Source organism: Lagenorhynchus albirostris, chromosome 18 (genome assembly GCF_949774975.1).
Source record: "Lagenorhynchus albirostris chromosome 18, mLagAlb1.1, whole genome shotgun sequence".
NCBI classification, from domain to species: domain Eukaryota; kingdom Metazoa; phylum Chordata; class Mammalia; order Artiodactyla; family Delphinidae; genus Lagenorhynchus; species Lagenorhynchus albirostris.
Genome location: NC_083112.1, coordinates 440,490 through 461,033, shown reverse-complemented (window position 1 = coordinate 461,033; position 20,544 = coordinate 440,490). Strand labels below are relative to the sequence as shown.

Genomic DNA, 20,544 nt, shown 5'->3' with positions numbered 1-20,544 from the left:
TAGGTGGTCACAAAGCACCGAGCCGATCTCCCTGTGCTATGCGGCTGCTTCCCACTAGCTATCTATTTTACATTTGGTAGTGTATATACGTCCATGCCACTCTCTCACTTCGTCCCAGCTTACCCTTCCCCCTCCCCGTGTCCTCAAGTCCATTCTCTACGTCTGCATCTTTTCTTTTTTAGATTCCATATATATGTGTTAGCATATGGTATTTGTTTTTCTCTTTCTGACTTACTTCACTCTGTATGACAGTCTCTAGGTCCATCCACCTCACTGCAAATAACTCAATTTCGTTTTTTTTATGGATGAGTAATATTCCATTGTATATATATGCCACATCTTCTTTATCCATTCACCTGTTGATGGACACTTAAGTTGCTTCCATGTCCTGGCTATTGTAGAGCTGCAATGAACATTGTGGTACATGACTCTTTGAATTGTGCTTTTCTCAGGGTATATGCCCAGTAGTGGGAGTGCTGGGTCATATGGTAGTTCTATTTTTAGTTTTTTAAGGAACCTCCATACTGTTCTCTATAGTGACTGTATCAATTTACATTCCCACCAACAGTGCAAGAGGGTTCCCTTTTCTCCACACCCTCTCCAGCATTTATTGTTTGTAGATTTTTTGATGATGGCCATTCTGACTGGTGTGAGGTCATACCTCATTGTAGTTTTGATTTGCATTTCTGTAATGATTAGTGATGTTGAGCATCCTTTTATGTGTTTGTTGGCAATCTGTATATCTTCTTTGGAGAAATGTATAATTAGGTCTTCTGCCCATTTTTGGATTGGGTTGTTTGTTTTTTTTATATTGAGCTGCATGAGCTGCTTGTAAATTTTGGAGATTAATCCTTTGCCATTTGCTTCATTTGCAAATATTTTCTCCCATTCTGAGGGTTGTCTTTTCGTCTTGTTTATGGTTTCCTCTGCTGTGCAAAGCTTTTAAGTTTCACTAGGTCCCATTTGTTTTTTTTTGGTTTTATTTCCATTTCTCTAGGAGGTGGGTCAAAAAGGATCTTGCTGTGATTTATGTCATAGAGTGTTCTGCCTATGTTTTCCTCTAAGAGGTTTATAGTGTCTGGCCTTATATCTAGATCTTTAATCCATTTTGAGTTTATTTTTGTGTATGGTGTTAGGGAGTGTTCTAATTTTATTCTTTTACATGTAGCTGTCCAGTTTTCCCAGCACCACTTATTGAAGTGGCTGTCTTTTCTCCATTGTATATTCTTGCCTCCTTTATCAAAGATAAGGTGACCATATATGCGTGGATTTATCTCTGGGCTTTCTATCCTGTTCCATTGATCTATATTCCTGTTTCTGTGCCAGTACCATACTGCCTTGATTACTGTAGCTTTGTAGTATAGTCTGAAGTCTGGGAGCCTGATTCCTCCAGCTCTGTTTTTCTTTCTCAAGATTGCTTTGGTTATTTGGGGACTTTTGTGTTTCCATACAAATTGTGCAATTATTTTGTTCTAGTTCTGTGAAAAATGCCATTGGTAGTTTGATAGGGATTGCATTGAATCTGTAGATTGCTTTGGGTAGTATAGTCATTTTCACAATGTTGATTCTTCCAATCCAAGAACATGGTATAGCTCTCCATCTGTTTCTTTCATCAGTGTCTTACAGTTTTCTGCATATAGAAATTTTGTCTCCTTAGGTAGGTTTATTCCTAGGTATTTTATTCTTTTTGTTGCAGTGGTAAATGGGAGTGTTTCCTTAATTTCTCTTTCAGATTTTTCATTATTAGTGTATAAGAATGGAAGAGATTTCTGTGCATTAATTTTGTATCCTGCTACTTTACCAAATTCGTTGATAAGCTCTAGTAGTTTTTTGGTAGCATGTTTAGGATTCTCTATGTATAGTATCATGTCATCTGCAAACAGTGACAGCTTTACTTCTTTTCCGATTTCGATTCTTTTTATTTCTTTTTCTTCTCTGATCGCTGTGGCTAAAACTTCCAAAACTATGTTGAATAATAGTGGTGAGAGTGGACAACCTTGTCTTGCTCCTGCTCAGTGGCTCCCAGAAGCAGGCTTAAATTAAGCCCCTTTAGAATACTGTATGGCAGGCCATTGCAGGTGTGTGCCCAGGCAGGAGCATCTATAATGCTAAAGAGCTAGCAGTGGCCAATCACATTAAAACTTTGGGCGCTATACTATTCATGAGTTTACCTCCAACAGGTCTGTCCATCCAACCGAAGTAGATGGGAATTCCATTGGAGAAGGGGCAATCAATTTGTTTAATTTTGTCCAGAGAAATACAGGAATCTAGCATATGTACTGGGAAGTGGAACCAAAACCCCACGTTCAGTTACAAATTAGACAACAAGTTCTAAGTTTCATCGGGTTCAAACAGCTGTGGGTAAAAAGGACTGACTAAAGATTCTAAGGAATATTCATCACCTCCATTCAGCAGAATGGTATTAGCTTCTTTTCCACAAGATTGTGGAATGGACATTGACACTGGGGGACTGTAATAGGAAAGAACCTTCTGTATTCTATTACAAGTGAATCACTAAAGGGATGTTGCCTGTAAGTTTAAGTTATACACAACGGCCCATCTCTGGGAACCCTGCCTGCCAGGTGATGAGCATTAAGCTAAAATACCTTTGTTTAGCTCACAAACCTCCTGACCAGGCTCACCTGTGAATGACTGACTCCAGGGAGGAAGAAATTAACCCATCCCCTCCAGAGGCTCATGGGAACCAGGAGATGTTTGACTTTACTGCCCTTTGAGTATAAAAGGAGCCTGAATTCTAACTCAGGCAAGATGGTTCTTTAGGGGCACAAGCTCACCATCTTCTCTGTCTGCTGGCTTTCCGAATACAGTCGTTAGTCCTTGTCCCAAGTACTGCTCTCTCGGATTATTGGCCTCTCCTGCAGCGCAAGCAATACAAGCTTGGACTTGGTAACAGTAGTTCGTTTCTTACACTGTACCGGTTGTTGGAAATAGCACTTCATTTGATTTCTTTAAATATTTATTTAAACAGACACAAAGCCTGGGTGTGTACACAATGGTAACTTGCAGTGTCTGCATCTGCAGTGGCAATTAAGAAAACGGTTTTCGAGTTTTGCACTTTAGTGTTCAAAACAGAACTAGGTTTATTTTAATAAAAAATAAACAAAATAAAATTAGGCTTTATTACCTAATGGGCAAAGAGCCAACTACGCATTAGGCAGAAAAGACGAGCGATAGCTACTTTAGGAGTGACTTCATCACAAGGTTACTTTTGACTCATCAGAGAGTGTGGCCGCCTGTCCTTTTTTCGTTTACTTGGTCACTCGTGGCAAAGAAGACAAAAACAAAAAACAAAAGACACGCGGAACTACACAGACGCCCCCGCCCCAAGCGCGAGGGCGCCAGCCGAAGTTTTGAAAGGCAGGGGAGGGGCTCGGTCTGTCCCGGAAGTTCTCTCCGGGAGCTGTTTCCCCCCGCCTCTCCGCCCGCCACCACCACCCCTTGCCCCCCGCTCCCGGGCGGAAGACGCCGGGCCGTGAGCGCCTAGTAACGTGGAACGCCGGGTCGCCGGGAGTGGTAGTTTGGGTGAGTCCGGCTGCGTGCTCTCGCAAGCGCAGAGGGGCAGGTAGGAACTACATTTCCCAGGAGCCCTCGGGCCCGGGCGGAGCCGGGCTGGCCGCGGAGGCTGTGGCGGGTGGTTTGTAAGGGTAGCGGCGGCGGCGACGACGACGGCTCGGGCGCTGGCGTGAGTGGACTGAGAGGCCGGGGCCGAGGAGCGGGACTTCGTGGCGGGGGTGGGGTGGGGGTGGGGAGGACCGGAGGAGCTGGTGTGTTCGTCGCCGTGCGTCCACGAGGGACGGCGGGGCGCGCGGGGAGCGGCGCCGGGCGGCGAGGGGAGCTCTGGGTCAGTGTCGGGCCTGCTAGCGCTGTTCCGCGGCGGCTTCTCGCGGGCTCCCGCCGCTTGTGGTCTCGGCTGCACTCTGAGCTGCTGCGCGAGGAGCGCGTCGGTGCGTCACCTTCCTGCTGGTCTGGGCCGGTCTCCCTGCCGGCAGGTGCGGTCTTGCAAAGCTTCGGGTTTGAAAGCTTTGCTGTGGGTTGGTGGCTTTCAAGGACGTGTACTTTGGGAGACCGGTAAGTCACCTTTCTAAGCGACCAGTTACTTCTCAAGGCCTGAGGGAGGCTTTGAATTGTTTGCGTCTACCTTTTCCTCCTCGCGAGGTAGAGAATTTATCCCCCCCGGCCCGCTGCTTTAAATAATGTTTACGTGGTAGTCTTTGGAGGTTTCAAGGCTGTCCGTTCGTTTCAAACAGATTTTGGTATCAGGAAGATCTGAGTCCACCTCCTAATAATCCATTCTGGGCATTTTGCTGTATATGCTCCCTTTACCAAGGCCTTAGCATCAATACTAAGTAACAGGTTAAGGTGGAATTGTATTTCTGTGCGTCATGCCGACAGTAAATATACCTCTAGGATCATAGTGATGAAGCTGAAATGAAGCAGGGGAGGTTTCTTTTTTACGTGGGCGAGATATGTGTTACCGAAAGCGAGTTCCGGATGCTCCTGCGCAAAAGCCAGTGAAGAGGCAAGGCTGGTGGAAAGGAAAGTTTGCTTTCTTTTGGGTGCCGGGAGCGGGGAGGGCGACTCCTGTCCAAAGGCCGACTCCCCTCCCCTGCCCTCCGCGGCCACAGTCGACAGTCGTGGGTCAAGAGCTGTTATAGGCGGCGGGAGGAGCCCACATGGAAGCAACGCAGGCAGCTCGGACAGGCATCTTGAAGCTGGTCATGCGGTGCTCTGGCCAGCGTCATCTTGACTGTTTTAAGTAGTTAACCTTAGGTTCCAAAGTCGGTTTGTTCCCATTTTCTTGAGGCCAGTTTTTAGAATCGCGGCAGCTTATGTCATGGCTACAGTTAATGTAGTTCACTTCTCCCACCTGATGGGGGTTTCATTATCTACAAGACAGCCCACCGGAGAGGGCTCCCGATATTAGCTACAGCCCTTGAGAAGGAGCTAAAGTGCCTTGCCTTTGCTTAATGACTAAACTGTTATTGTTTTGTCCTGTTTGACTGCTTTTCTTTGCTTCTGCATTTTCTCACTTCTCTGGTTAAACTTATTCTTTGGTTTTTCCACAGACAAAAAGGCAGGCTGAGGACATGGGGGGCAGGGACCATAGGGTCCTGCTCTGTTTTACATGCAGACGTCTGAGTGCTGCATCACATCGGTGCTTGCGCTTGCCAGTCTAGTAGGGAACTTTGCTAGTTTTTTTTGTTTTAATTAGAGTATAGTTAATTTACAATGTTGTGTTTCAAGTGTATAGCAAAGTGATTCAATTATACATACATACATATTCTTTTTCAGGTTGTTTTCCTTTATAGGTTATTACAAGATATTGAGTAGAGTTCCCTGTGCTGTACAGCAGATCCTTGTTGTTTACCTGTTTTATGTTTAGTAGCGTGTGTCTGTTAATCCTAAACTTCTGATTTATGCCTCCCACCCCCACCCCCTGCCAATCTACTTTGGTAACCGTAAGTGTTTTCTGTGTCTGTTTCTGTTTTGTAAATGAGTTCATTTGTATCTTTTTTTTTTTTTAGATTCCACATATAAGTTATATCATATGATACGTGTCTTTCTCTGTCTGACTTCACTTAATGTGGTCATCTCTAGGTCCATCCATGTTGCCGCAAATGGCAATTTTCCATTATTTTTTATGGCTCCTACTCCATTGTATATATGTACCACATCTTCCTTATTCATCTGTCAGTGGACATTTAGGTTGCGTCCATGTCTTGGCTACTGTAAATTGTGCTGCTATGAACATTGGGGTGCATGTATCTTCTAGAATTAGGGTTTTCTGTGGATATATGACCAGGAGTGGGATTGCTGGATCATATGGTAGTTCTGTTAGTTTTTTAAGGAGCTTCCTTACTGTTCTACATAGTGGCTGCACTAACTTACATTCCCACCAACAGTGTAGGAGTGTTCCCTTTTCACACCTTCTTCAGCATTCATTATTTGTAGACTTTTTAGTGATGCCATTCTGACTGGTGTGAGGTGATACCTCATTGTGGTTTTGATTTGCATTTCCCTGATGATTACTGATGTTAAGCATCTTTTCATTTGCCTGTTGCCCATCTGTATGTCTTCTTTGGAGAAACGTCTATTTAGGTCTTCTGCTCATGTGTTGATTGGGTTGTTTGTTTTCTTGATGTTGAGCTGTATGATCTGCTTTTATATTTTGGAAATTAATATCTTGTTGGTCGCTTCGTTTGTAAATATTTTCTCCCATTCTGCAGGTTGTCTTTTTGTTTTGCTTATGGTTTCCTTTGCTGTGCAAAAGCTTTTAAGTTTTATTAGGTCCCATTTTGTTTTTTTGTTTTGATTTTATTTTCATTACTCAGGAGACGGATTGAAAAAATATTGCTACAATTTGTGTCAAAGAGTGTTCTGCCTGTGTTTTACTCTAGGAGTTTTGTAGTATCTTGTCTTACATTTAGGTCTTTAATCCATTTTGAATTTATTTTTGTATATGGCCTTACAGAATGTTCTAATCTCATTCTTTTACATGTAGCTGTCCAGTTTTCCCAGCGCCACTTATTGAAGAGACTGTCTTCTCTCTATTGTGTATTCTTGCCTCCTTTGTCATAGATTAATTGACCATAAGTGTGTGGGTTTATTTCTGGGCTTTCTGTCCTGTTCCATTGATCTGTATGTCTGTTTTTGTGCCAGTGCCATACTGTCTTGATTACTGTAGCTTTGTAATATAGTCTGAAATCAGGGAGTGTGATTTCTCCAGTTCTGTTGTTTTTTTCTCAATATTCTTTTGGCTATTCGGGGTTTTTTGTGCTTCCATACAAATTAAAATTTTTTGCTCTAGTTCTGTGAAAAATGCCATTGGTAATTTGATAGGGATTGCATCGAATCTGTAGATTGCCTTGGGTAGTATGGTCATTTTAACAATATTGATTCTTTCAATCCAAGAACACAGTATAGCTTTGCATCTTTTTGTGTTGTCTTCATTTTCTTTCATCAGTGTTTTATAGTTTTTGGAGTACAGGTCTTTTGCCTCCTTAGGTAGGTTTATTCATAAGTATTTCATTTTTTTATGTGATGGCAAGTGGGGTTGTTTCCTTAATTTCTCCTTCTGACATTTCATTGTAAGTGTATAGAAATGCAACAGATTTCTGTGTATTAATTTTGTGTTCAGCAAATTTACTGAATTCATTGATGAGCTCTAGTAGTTTTCTGGTAGTATCTTTACGATTTTCTGTGTATAGCATCATGTCATTTGCAAACAGTGACAGTTTTACTTCTTTTCCTATTTGGATTCCTTTTCTTTTTCTTCTCTGATTGCTGTGGTTATGACTTCCAAAACCATGTTGAATAAAAGTGGTGACAGTGGGCATCCTTTTCTTGTTCCTGATCTTAGAAAAAATGCTTTTCACTATTGAGTATGATGTTAGCTATGGATTTGTTATATATGGCCTTTGTTATGTTGAGGGATGTTCCCTTTATGCCCATTTCCTAAGAGTTTTTATCATAAATGAATGTTGAATTTTATCAAAAGTTTTTTTCCGCATCTACTGAGATGATCATAATGTTTTTATTCTTCAATTTGTTAATGTGTTGTATCACATTAATTGATTTGCAGATATTGAAAAATCCTTGCATCTCTGGGATAAATCCCACTTGATCATGGTGTATGATCCTTTTAATGTATTGTTGGAGTTGGTTTGCTAGAATTTTGTTGAGGATTTTTGCATCTGTGTTCATCAGTGATACTGACCTGTGATTTTCTTTTTTTTGTGATGTCTTTGTCTGGTTTTGGTATCCGGGTGATGGTGGCACATTTAAATAGAATGAGTTCAGACGTGTTCCTCCCTCTGCAATTTTTTGGAATAGTTTGAGAACAGTAGGCGTTAACTCTTCTCTCAGTGTTTGGTAGAATTAACCCGTAAAGTCATCTGGTTCTGGACTCTAGCTTGTTGGGAGTTTTTTAGTTACTCATTCAGTTTCAGTACTGGTAATTGGTCTGTTCATATTTTCTTTTTCTTTCTTTTTTTTTTTTTTTACATCTTTATTGGAGTATAATTGCTTTACAATGGTGTGCTAGTTTCTGCTTTATAACAAAGTGAATCAGTTATACATATACATATGTTCCCATATCTCTTCCCTCTTGCATCTCCCTCCCTCCCACCCTCTCTATCCCACCCCTCTAGGTGGTCACAAAGCACCGAGCTGATCTCCCTGTGCTATGCGGCTGCTTTCCACTAGCTGTTTTACGTTTCGTAGTGTACATATGTCCATGCCACTCTCTCGCTATGTCACAGCTTACCCTTTCCCCTCCCCGTATTCTCAAGTCCATTCTCTAGTAGGTCTGTGTCTTTATTCCTGTCTTACCCCTAAGTTGTTCATGACATTTTTTTTTTCTTAAATTCCATATATATGTGTTTATATTTTCTACTTCTTCCCGGCTCAGTCTTGGGAGATTATTGTACCTTTCTAAGAATCTGTCCATTTCTTCTAGGTTGTCCATTTTATTGGCATATAGTTGCTCATAATAGTCTCATATGATCTTTTGTATTTCTGTAGTGTTGGTTGTAACTTCTCTTTCATTTTTTTTCTTTTTAAGGAACGTAATGCAATCTTTTGAAATTTTTTAAAAATAAATTTATTTATTTATTTATTTTTGGCTGCATTGCGTCTCCACTGCTGTACCTGGGCTTTCTCTAGTTGTGGCAAGTGGGGGCTACTCTTAATTGTGCACGGGCTTCTCATTGCACTGGCTTCTCTTGTTGCGGAGCACGGGCTCTAGGTGCACAGGTTTCGATAGTTGTGGCACATGGGCTCAGTAGTTGTGGCTCGCAGTCCCAGTAGTTGTGGCGCACTGGCCTAGTTGCTCCGTGGCATGTGGGATCCTCCCGGACCAGGGCCTGAACCCGTGTCCCCTGCACTGGCAGTCAGACTCTTTACCCACTGCGCCACCAGGGAAGTCCCTCATTTCTGATTTTATCGATTTGGGCCCTCTCCCTCTTTTTCTTGATGAGTCTGGCCAGTGGTTTATCAATTTTGTTTATCCTTTCAGGGAACCAGCTTTTAGTTTCATTGATCTTTTCTGTTGTTTTTAAAAACCTTTTCTGGTTTTTGATGTTACAGAATGACCTTGTAGCTTGTCTTTGTTCTAAATTTGGATTTCATAAGTTTCCTGACGAGGTTGTTTAAATTCAATCAGGGTTACTTGGTTGATTCTGATGAAGAGTTTTGCCTTTTTACATAGGTTTCCAACTCAGAAATAGTTAGAATTAGTTTGCTTACCACAGTTTAAAAAAATTATTCAGGAGTAAGAGATATCCAGTAAAGTGCCTTAATCTTTTTTTTTTTTTGGCCACACCATGTGGCTTGCCAGATCTTAGTTCCCCAACCAGGGATCGAACCCTGGGCCCTTGGCAGCGAGAGTGCGGAGTCCTAACCACTGGACTGCCAGGGAATTCTCAGAGTGCCTTAATCTTAAGTGTACAGCCCAAACATATATACCAGTGTAGTCACCTCCCAGATACAGAACATCCCTAGCATCCTGAAGGCAGAAACCCCTTCCCAGGCGATACCAGCTTCCTAGACAGCCATGCTTCTGACTTCTGGACCTGGGAGTTTATTCTGCCTCTTCTCAAACTTCATACTAAGTGGAATCACACAGTATTCGTGTCAGACTTTTTTTTTTTTTTTCGGTACGCGGGCCTCTCACTGTTGTGGCCTCTCCCGTTGCAGAGCACAGGCTCTGGATGTGCAGGCTCAGCGGCCATGGCTCATGGGCCCAGCCTTTCCAAGGCATGTGGGCTCCTCCCGGACCGGGGCATGAACCCGCGTCCCCTGCATCGGCAGGCGGACTCTCAACCACTGCGCCACCAGGGAAGCCCTCGTGTCAGACTTTGATTCAACTTTTCTCATCCATGTCGTTGCCTATAGCAACTGCCTATAGCAGTAGGTTTTTTTTTTTTTAAATGCCGTAGTAGCTGTGGTTGTCAACGTGTGATATCAGTGAGAAAACAAATCACGCTACCATTTTTTTTGTTTTGTTTTGTTTTGTTTTATCCCCAGTTTTCTCCATTTCAGTTAATGGCAACTCTGTTCTTCGAGTTGTTTAGCCAGAGAATTTTCAGGAATGAAGGGGAGGATCCCAGGACACTCTGTAGGTTGTGGTAGACAATAAAGGAATAGTAGGTTATATAGTCTGATAATACGAGGTTCAAAATTGGGGATTTTGATGGTAGAGGAAGGGAGAATAATCCAGGTCTAAAAAAGAACAATAAAGAAGGTACGTATTCCAAGGGTATGGGCTCCATAGGAGGAGGTTTTCTCAGGAAGGTGAGAGAAGAGGTTAAGAATAATAGATTTTGCTTGTGACGCACAGTGAGTGTTTGGCATTGGGATGCTTGGGACACGGAGACAGGATAAGCACATGCGTGGAGATTAGCGTGGCACGGATGAAGGGCGCTGACATAAATAGATTCCCAAACATAAAGACGTGAACCCTGGAGGAGTCAAGGTGGATAGTGGTGATGGGCTGTAGGAACTGGTGGTTTTCGGGAGGAATGGGGCATTGGTGGGGGCTTCCTGCAAATGGGAGTTATGAAGTCTGGGTGACTGGGTCTTATTCTGCCCCTCATAGCTGCACCACATGCACTTCTTCCACCGGGTCCTTAGCTTTTCCTCTAAGTGAGGCCTTTCTGTGCACCCCGTCTAAACTTGCAGTCTCCTACCCCCACATGGCTTTTGTGTGTATTTTCCCCACTAGACTCTGAGTTATTAACTGCTGTCTACCCAGTGCCTACAGCAGTACTGGGCACAGAGTAAGAACACAGTAAATGTTAGTTGCTTATCTGTTGCACTAGTCACAGAGTTACACTAGGAATTTGGTTGTTTTAGAGTATGATTCATACAGCATAGCTGTCCCGTGCTATGAACCAATGAAATTTTTATTGTTGAACATTGAATGAACACAAACAATACTTTATAAAACTGAATTGTTTTCAACAATATAACCTTAGTTCTGATTTAATTTTAACTTACTTTTAGCAAACATTTATCAAGTTTCTTCTATCTCCCAGGGACGGATGGTGCTAGACAGTGGTGAATATACAGATACCTTCAAGGAACTCACAGCTTGGTAGATTATGAACACAGAAGCGAAATACCACTAATAATGAGATGACGCCAAAGCAGTGATGTCAGAGACCTCTAGGGATGCAGATGAGAGACTGCCTGCTGGGCAAGGGGTTATAAGAGAGAAGAGGAGGAACGGACAGCAGCAGACAGTGCCAGGTGAAGCCATGGGGTGGTGGTGACTTCTGTTCTGGGACTAGGGAGAACAGGGTTCCCCGTATTGGGCAAAGAAGCAGTACTGGACTAGGGCCAGACGCATGCACGTGGTTAAAGTGGATATTGATAGTGGCCTATTTTTCCTTTGGTAATCAAATAACTTAGAAGATGCTTTAGCTCCCTTAGTTTTTGGTCAACTGATTGAGCACTTGTGTAAATTCATCAGTAACTGATTAAATCAGAAGGGAACTTTGAGTTTTGATCCCCTCAATTTGGGTATTTTAAAGACGTTTTAAAAATATGTAACTTACTGCCCAATTGCTTTGCTAGTTAAAGTGTTTCCTGTAAGAAATATTCAGTAGGTTTTTGTGCTGGGTTAGGTTTGGGTTGAATAACTTTAACTAATAATTTTTGTTGGCTGTCTTGTTTCTACAGGTGTTGGAAATTAACAGCTCTTCTAGCTTTTACATTATTTAAATACAGTAGTGTCATTGGACTAAAATGTTCCTGATGTCAGCCTCTTCAGAGTTAAACAGTGGGCAGAACTTCTTAACCCAGTGGATGACCAGTCCTTCTCGGGCTGGGGTCATATTAAATCGTGGATTTCCTATTTTGGAAGCAGAGGAAGAGAAGCGAGTAAATGTGAACATTTCTACCAGCTTTCCTATTAACCCCACAGATTTTTCAAATAGCTTCAGCTTTATACGTGAAGAAGATTCACTTCATGAAGAACAGAAGTTGGAGCCCAACAGCCCTTACAAGTTACAATCAGATAAATCTGAAACACAGAGAGTCTTTCCTTCGACTAAAGAGGGAACACAAATAGTGGCATGTCAGCATGCTCCTGGACACTGGGAAGATAACAAAAATAACTTTATTTCAGATCCTGTGAGTGAATTCAAAGAAGTGGCTTATAAAGACCCACTTTTTAAAAAGCTTGAACAGGTAAAACGGGATTTGACTTAATATGTATCTGTGTTATTGCACAGTTATTGCAGGTACGACGAAAGGTCACCTGTTCCAGGTCTTTTTGTTTCTTCCCCTGTACTGTGAAAGCCTCATAACACCATATTTTGCCTTTTGTTTGATATGAAACATTAAAGCATATTTAATATGTAAGATATAAATATAGCACTTACGGTAACATCTTTAGGTTTCTCCCTCATTTTGTAAAAACTAAATTGGAAATGGTTGACCAAATATTAGGGAAGAAAAGTTGATTATAAATGTACTGATACCTATCCTGTTTTAAGAGTCAAAGGATTCATGTGACTTGTTCTGTTTCTTAGTTGAGAGTTTAGTTTTGGTGGCAGATTTAGTTACTTAGAGATCCCTCTTTTTTTTTTTTAATTTTTAGAACTTTAAAATTTTTATTTATTTATTTGGCTCTGCCAGGTCTTAGTTGCAGCATGCAGGGTCTTTAGTTGCAGCATGTGGGATCTAGTTCCCTGACCAGGGATTGAACCCGGGCCCCCTGCATTGGGAACACGGGGTCTTAACCACTGGACCACAAGGGATGTCCCTAGAGAGCCCTCTTTGAAACTCTTTATTAGAGAAGATATGAGAAGGGAGATGGGAGGGATTAAGATAAATGTAAGGGGCAAAGGTCCATAAAGAAATATTAAGTTAGTTTAATCAAGTTAATTTTATGTTTAAAAAGCTGAAAGAAGTACAACAGAAGAAGCAGGAACAACTGAAGAGGCAACAGTTAGAGCAACTGCAAAGACTCATGGCGGAACAGGAGAAGCTGCTCACCATGGTGTCTGGGCAGCATACACTCCCAGGTAGTATGTGCTTACGTAAGACCTTTGCTTAGTACAGCGATGGACAGTTACCTACACTTCCTGTCTTTCATTGTTTGACAGGTCATTTCTACCATTTCTCTATCATGTGTTGCAAACTCCAATTTCTTAAGAAGCCAAGCAGACAACTATGGAATGGTGGTGGTGTAATATAATTGGGATGAGGGATCTGTGCCATTCTGGAGCATGTGTGCCCTGCTTAAAGGCATTCATATTTATTTATAAAATAAAATTTTAAAAAGACCCAGCAGAATGAAAGATCCAGAGCTGAATTTGGCCTAGGGCTACTGGTTTACAAGCCCTGCCTGATGAATGAAAAACTGCTCAGGGTCGCAAAGATGCGGATGTGTAGAAGCCATGCTGCTCAGCTAAAGAGCCGCACCAGAAACATCTTCTGTGGTAGTAGAGGACAGTTTTTCTGTTGTATGCCAGGTCAATTAATAGAAAGCATGATGTGCTTATCAGTGGGGGGAAAGCAGTGGAAATGAGATCCGGAGCAGTAGCTTTGAAAGTTTTTTGACCGTGCCGCATAGTAACAAAACCATCTTAAATGATGACTCATAATTTCAAAGAAATTTCATGAATCAGTTCTTATTGGTGTGCCTGGCAGGTAACAAGGATATTTTGTTTATTCCATTGTATGTCATTAAAAAAAAATGCCATTCATGATCTGTTGTGTCTGCTGATAAAATGGATTATGTCCCACAGTTTGAAAAACAGCGGTCTGGAGCAGTGTGTTTGCTTCTTGGGCTACCTTTTAAGAGACATGCTTTACTGATTCAGTAAAATGCTTGTTCTCTTCAGAGGTTGCGCTGGACATTGAGAATACAAAGAAGAAAAGATTGGCAAATGAATGTGCAGAGTGTGGCTGGATGGTACTCGGGGAGTGGTGGTAGTGCTGGTGATGAGAACTGTAGCAGATGAAGAGTGGTTTAGGGCATTTGGATGTTTATCTTAGAGAACATAGGGAACGTGTTATGTATCTTGAAATAATTGAGTGCCTTTATGGAATACATAAAAATAATAATCAGAATCACTTACAATAGCCTGTGATAGTTCTTAAGGTAGAAATAGCACTATGGTAGAGCAATAGGGAAGCAGATGTCAAACTTATTAATATAAGAACTACCTCCATGGAGTTATGAAACAATTGCTTTAGGGCCATTTTCACATTTTTTGGTTTCAGGACCCTGTAACACTCTTAAATTATTGAGGACCCCAAAAAGCTTGTGTAATATGGGCTATAGCTATTGATATTTACTGTGTTAGAAATTAAAACTTAGAAATATAGAAACTAATTCATTTAAAATAATAACCAATTACATGCTATAAATAACTTTTTTTTTTTTTTTTTTGGCTGCGTTGGGTCTTTGTTGCTGTGTGCAGGCTTTCTCTAGTTGTGGCGAGCAGGGGCTACTCTTTGTTGTGGTGCGCAGGCTTCTCATTGCGGTGGCTTCTCTTGTTGCAGAGCATGGGCTCTAGGCTGAGCGGGCGTCACTAGTTGTGGTGCACAGACTTAGTTGCCCCACGGCACGTGGGGATCTTCCCGGACGAGGGCTCGAACCTGTGTCCCCTGCATTGGCGGGCAGATTCTTAACCACTGCACAACCAGAGAATAACATTTTTTAATGAAAAAAAATTTTCTAAAAAATTAGTGAGAAGAATTGCATTGTTTAATGTTTTTGAAAATCTCTTTAACTTCTGACTTAAAGAACTCAGCTGATTCTCGTATCTACTTTTGCCTCCCATCTCTTCAGTTATGTTGATTTGGTTGATGTATGTGAAAAAAAACCCAGCCTCACACGGACATGTAATTGGAAAAAGGGGAGAGAAGTATTTTAATAGGCTTTTCAAATAATTTTGGTTATTTCTTTGATACTGCACCAAACTCAACAAGTGGTCGTTTCTTAGCGGTTATTCACAACATGGAATCTGAAATCATATTAGTGAATTTTCATGCTCTATTACATTAAAATATATTAGAATGTCTTGCCATTTTTTTCTTTAAAAATAAAGATTATTAAAAATAATTACTGCATTCATTAAAATAGATCTCAGTTTCTTTTTTTATTTGGCTGCGTCGGATCTTACTTGCGGCACACAGGATCTTCGTTGAGGCATGCGGGATCTTTTTCTCTTCGTTGCAGCACTCGGGCTTCTCTCTAGTTGTGGTGTGCAGGTTTTTTTCTCTCTCTAGTTGTGGCGTATAGGCTCCTGGGCGTGAGGGCTCTCATTGAGGTGTGCGAGCTCAGTTGTTGTGGTATGTGGGCTTAGTTGCCCTGTGGCATGCAGGATGTTAGTTTCCCGACTAGGGATCGAACCCGCGTCCCCTGTATTGGTAGGTGGATTCTTTACCACTGGACCACCAGGGAAGTCCCTAGATCTCAGTTTCTAAAGTATCATAAAATTTTAGGAAGTTTCTGAAAGTCAGAATCATTCAAGGTCAGAATGATTTATTCTTGAAAGTAATTTTGAGTATGCCTGTAGATGTTTGTATAAGCATAAAAAAGGGTGTGAAATCGTACATGAATATTAATAATAGTTACTCCAAGGGATTGATATATTGTTTTTTTTGCTGTACGCAGGCCTCTCACTGTTGTGGCCTCTGCCGTTGCGGAGCACAGGCTCCGAACGCGCAGGCTCAGCGGCCATGGCTTACGGGCCCAGCCGCTCCGCGGCTTGTGGGATCTTCCCAGACCGGGGCATGAACCCGTGTCCCCTGCATCGGCAGGCGGACTCTCAACCACTGCGCCACCAGGGAAGTCCAGGGATTGATTTTATAAGAAGATGTGGACTTATGCAGATTAACTTTATACTTCGAACAATTTGAGTTGCCAAAATAAGCAAGAATTACTTCCACAATTTAAAACATCAAATTAAGTGAAATGAATAAATAAATAACAGTAATTACAAACCATACCACTCAATGGGATGTTATATTATACCTTTATGCATTCTATGAGTGATTGGAATAAACTGAGTGTACATTTCCTTCATACTCTGGGATCATACAGTTCTAAGTAGAATGACAATAATCTCTCTTTTATTTGCTGTACCCTACCTGTATTTAATTTCCACACCTGGAGTGAGGTTTGTTGTCCAGAGTCTGGGTCTCTACTGATATCTTACTCTCTCAGGTGCACATGGCATAAGAGAAAGGTCACATTAAAAGATAAAGTCATAGGCAGATCATCTAATTTCTCAGATAACACCAAGAGCAGGGATTCCAGAAGGAAGTCACAGAAACTCAGGAGTTAATCATCAAACTGTATTTGGCAAAGCACTGTGCATTTATCCTTCCATAAGGCAAAAAGAAACGAAACTTTTTTTTTAACATCTTTACTGGAGTATAATTGCTTTACAATGTTGTTTCTTTCTTTTTTTTTTAAACATCTTTATTGGAGTATAATTGCTTTACACTGGTGTGTCAGTTGCAGCTGTATAACAAAGTGCATCAGCTATACATATAAATATATCCCCACATCTCCTCCCTCTTGTGTCTCCCTCCCACCCTCCCTATCCCACCCCTCTAGGTGGTCACAAAGCACCGAGCTGATCTCCCTGTGCTATGCGGCTGCTTCCCACTAGCTATCTGTTTTACATTTGGTAGTGTGTATATGTCCATGCCACTCTCTCACTTAGTCCCAGCTTCTCTTTCCCACTCCCCGTGTCCTCAAGCCCATTCTCTATACAAGTAAAACTTTTAAGTGATGTTTTCTGGGAACAACATTTAAGTTAACTGCCAGTGATCAATAATTTTTTTTAATATAAAAAATACCTGAACTTAACACATACATTTTGAAAACTTACTGTGCCTTTCAAAACATTTTATATAAACCTGGTAGTAAATTATTATGATTATTTATTCTTTCATTAATTATCTTGGCATTTTGAATGGATTTTTCATCACCTTTGGTTTGGTAAAACCAAACCATGCATTTGGAAAATAATAATTCCCTGAGTTATGTAGGTTTTTAAAATATTGACATATTTCATTATAAAAATTTATATCCATTAATACTACCACAGATCTCATCATAACTGTATTATAAAGTTGTCAAGCTCATGGCGATGGACATGTTTTCCAACATTCTCATTTTTACTTGGAAGTTCAAATTTTATCATTGGCAACGAATATTGTCAGCTTCTTTGAAGTAACTGGCTCACTTGTTTCATCTTTGAGAAAATGCCTGCCAAGTACTGAGGTTTAAATCATTCATCGTTTGTCATTCATTCTTTCAAGTAAAAATGATGTTCCTGGGCTTCCCTGGTGGTGCAGTGGTTGAGGGTCCGCCTGCCGATGCAGGGGACGCGGGTTTGTGCCCCGGTCCGGGAGGATCCCACGTGCTGTGGAGCTGCTGGGCCCGTGAGCCATGGCCGCTGAGCCTGTGCGTCCGGAGCCTGTGCTCTGCAAGGGGAGAGACCACGGCAGTGAGAGGCCCGCGTACCGAAAAAAAAAAAAAAAATGATGTTCCCTGAAAGAAGTGTCTAGTTGAGCTTAGCAGATTTTTTTTGTCTGCGCCACGAGGCATGTGAGATGTTAGTTCCCCGCCAAGGGCACTCTACCCCCCTGCGTTGGAATCTTGGAGTCTTAACCACTGGCCTGCCAAGGAAGTTCCTCTAGTTGAGCTTATAGCTCAAAAATTTCACAGTCCATGTCTTGGTTTACGGCAGAAGTGATTTATGCGTACTTCTCATTTTGTCCTATAGAATGTTCATGTACTCAGGCTTAAAATTTAATTTAAAAATTTAATAATTTTTGTTGCTTTATCTAGAACATTCTTAAGTAAAACTTTTTTTTAAGGTTTTTTTAAAAAAATTATTTATTTTTGGCTGCGTTGGGCCTTTGTTGCTGTGCGTGGGCTTTCTCTAGTTGTGGTTACTCTTCTTTGCAGTGCACGGGCTTCTCATTGCGGTGGCTTCTCTTGTTGCAGAGCATGGGCTGCAGGCGTGCGGGCTTCGGTAGTTGTGGCTCATGGGCTCTGGAGTGCAGACTCAGTAGTTGTGGCGCACGGGCTTAGTTGCTCCGCGGCATGTGGAATCTTCCTGGACCAGGGCTCGAACCCATGTCCCCTGCATTGGCAGGTGGATTCTTAACCACTGCACCACCAGGGAAGCGCAGAACTGTTCTGTTTTGGTTTTAAACTGAGAGTACATGGCGGTGACGAACACAGTGACTGCTAGCGCAGTGGGTGCTGCTCTACTGCTTTTGAATGGAGTCTCCAGGAGGTTTCCATTTTGCCTTTGCAGCATCAGTACATATGTCAACACAGTGAAAAAGGCAAGTACTGTCTTAATATTTCTGAAAATAGCTTAGAGCTTGGTGGATGGCCTGAAAGAGTCTTGGAGACTCCAGGGGTTTACAGATCATGCTATGAGAGCTGCTGCTTTGGGTTGTTGCTCTTCTGTCAAAGATGTTGTTAGGCTGAAGTGGGTTGACCATTCGTTAAAAATATTTAGTGGGAGAGTATTGTTTTTAAGGAAGGGAGGTTGACTCTGATACTCAATGAGGGCCTACCTGATTTCCAGTTTTATTTGTGGGCTGGGGATGAGGCAGATGGTATAGGACATAAGTGGCATGCCTTTTTTATGAAACACTTCCCATTATGTCTTTTAATTCTGTTTAATTGAAACAATCTGGGAGAACAGAGGAAAGTAGCAGGATTTCAAGGGACTGGTACAGCAGGCAGGATGGCTAGTATTGCCATCTATTCTCTATGAATTATACCTTAGAGGTATATAGAAAGGGAATCCTCTCTCTGTTTATTGGGTGATTTCAAAAGTAGAGACTTAAGAAACAACACAGGTAAAAAGTAATACAGGAAATTTAGGAACTACAGAAAAGTACAAAACAGAAGTCACCCATAATTCCACCACCTGAGGTTACCAACATGTTAATGGTAATATAAAGGGAAAATGCGTTTGTGTGTTGTGACACAGCAGTTACTGATCATCAAGGAGCAATTCAGATTATTTGTAACTATCTGCATTGGTGCTCTCCATTTAACTGTATTCGTCACAGGGCTGTAGAGTTGACAGCTCCCAGCAGTGCTCATGGATGGAGCGTGATTGGTGCCTTCCAGAGTTAGGCGGTGCTGCAGCTCTGCCACGTACAAACTGCACATGAATCGTGGTATAAATATATTCAAAAATCAAAGGTCACTTTGGAGTCTTACAATTTCATGATTTTGTTAAACATAGTTTCCTATTAATGAGGAAAATATACTTTTATCACTTGGGAGAAAACTTTGTATTCAATAATAGGGGTAACAGGTAGTACAGAAAATGTTATAGAAAGTCATCAGTTTTTTTCATTTTCTTAATCGTAAGGTTTAACTCTAGTGCCTGATGACCAGAGCCAGAAGTACAGATCTCCAGGAAATTCAGCCACTGTAGAGAAACCCACGCCCTTCTTACCATCATATATCTACCAGAATCAAACCCAAGAAAAAAAACACACTTCCAACATTTTATCCGATGAACAAAACAACTTCCGTAGAACTACTCATCCAGATTTTGTCTTAACTTCAAAAAGTGGTGCTTCTCCCAATTTGTTTTATGAGGCTCAACATCAAGAAGCACTTGTGAAAAAAAATGATTTGAAGGAAGAAAACCATAACCATCCTAAAGGTGAGTTACTTCTTTTTCTCTCTTCTGTAGTTAACTGACAGTGTCACCTGGTTGTTCTAAGACAAGAAAAGTCCTTTCTGCATTTTTTCCTTGTCCCCTGCATCTTTTTTTTTTTTTTTTTTTTTGCGGTTATGCGGGCCTCTCACTGTTGTGGCCTCTCCCGTTGCGGAGCACAGGCTCCGGACGCGCAGGCTCAGCGGCCATGGCTCACGGGCCCAGCCGCTCCGCGGCATGTGGGATCTTCCCGGACCGGTGGGGCATGAACCCGCGTCCCCTGCATCGGCAGGCGGACTCTCAACCACTGCGCCACCAGGGAAGCCCTCCCCTGCATCTTTAATTGTGAGATCCTACCTGCTACACAGCCACTGAGCCTGGATAGGACACAGAACCAGACATAGAATTTGTGACTTTCCAGGAACAAATTGCAGGACAACTCATGCCAATTTCAAACCTTGCGTGGCAGCGTGGGTCTTCAAAAAGGGAGGCAGCGAGTTCTGCATGCACCGTTTTCCTTGAGACCTTAGAAAAGTTTAAAATTGAGTTAAAATGTGTGTGCTAGTGGTGGGGCACAGGATAGAAGATGTGAAGTGTGAGCAGTAGGTTGGTGGTGGGAGTTATTACTCACAAAAGGAATCCCCCTAACCCAGACACTCGTCGCCGGCCCTCTGTGTCCCCGGGACCCGGCGCGTGCCTGCCGGAGAACTGGCACTCAGTGTCTGATGGTCCAAACTCATGGAGCTCTCGAGGCATTTCTAGTGTATTTTCTTCTTGTCCTTTTTTTAAAAATTTTTTTAAGTCCTGTTGCTGTGCTCACTCCCTGGCCTTTTTTTCCCCCTCCACATTT

The 20,544-nt window shown here is 41.9% G+C and overlaps 1 protein-coding gene across 4 annotated transcripts in view; it reads left to right on the top strand.

Annotated features, from left to right (window-relative positions):
* Window positions 1-3,948: 3,948 nt before the first annotated feature.
* Window positions 3,949-20,544, top strand: part of CENPJ (centromere protein J) — a 56,649-nt gene continuing 40,053 nt past the window's right edge. For 3 of the 4 annotated variants that reach the window (XM_060128934.1, XM_060128933.1, XM_060128936.1), the window contains exons 1-4: window positions 11,147-11,271; window positions 11,704-12,213; window positions 12,929-13,052; window positions 19,401-19,700. In XM_060128934.1, the coding sequence (XP_059984917.1) occupies window positions 11,770-12,213; window positions 12,929-13,052; window positions 19,401-19,700 (868 nt within the window). In that variant the 5' untranslated portion in view covers window positions 11,147-11,271; window positions 11,704-11,769. Of the gene's footprint in view, window positions 4,090-11,057; window positions 11,272-11,703; window positions 12,214-12,928; window positions 13,053-19,400; window positions 19,701-20,544 lie in introns of those variants that run through there. The other variant, XM_060128937.1, reaches the window with a different exon arrangement.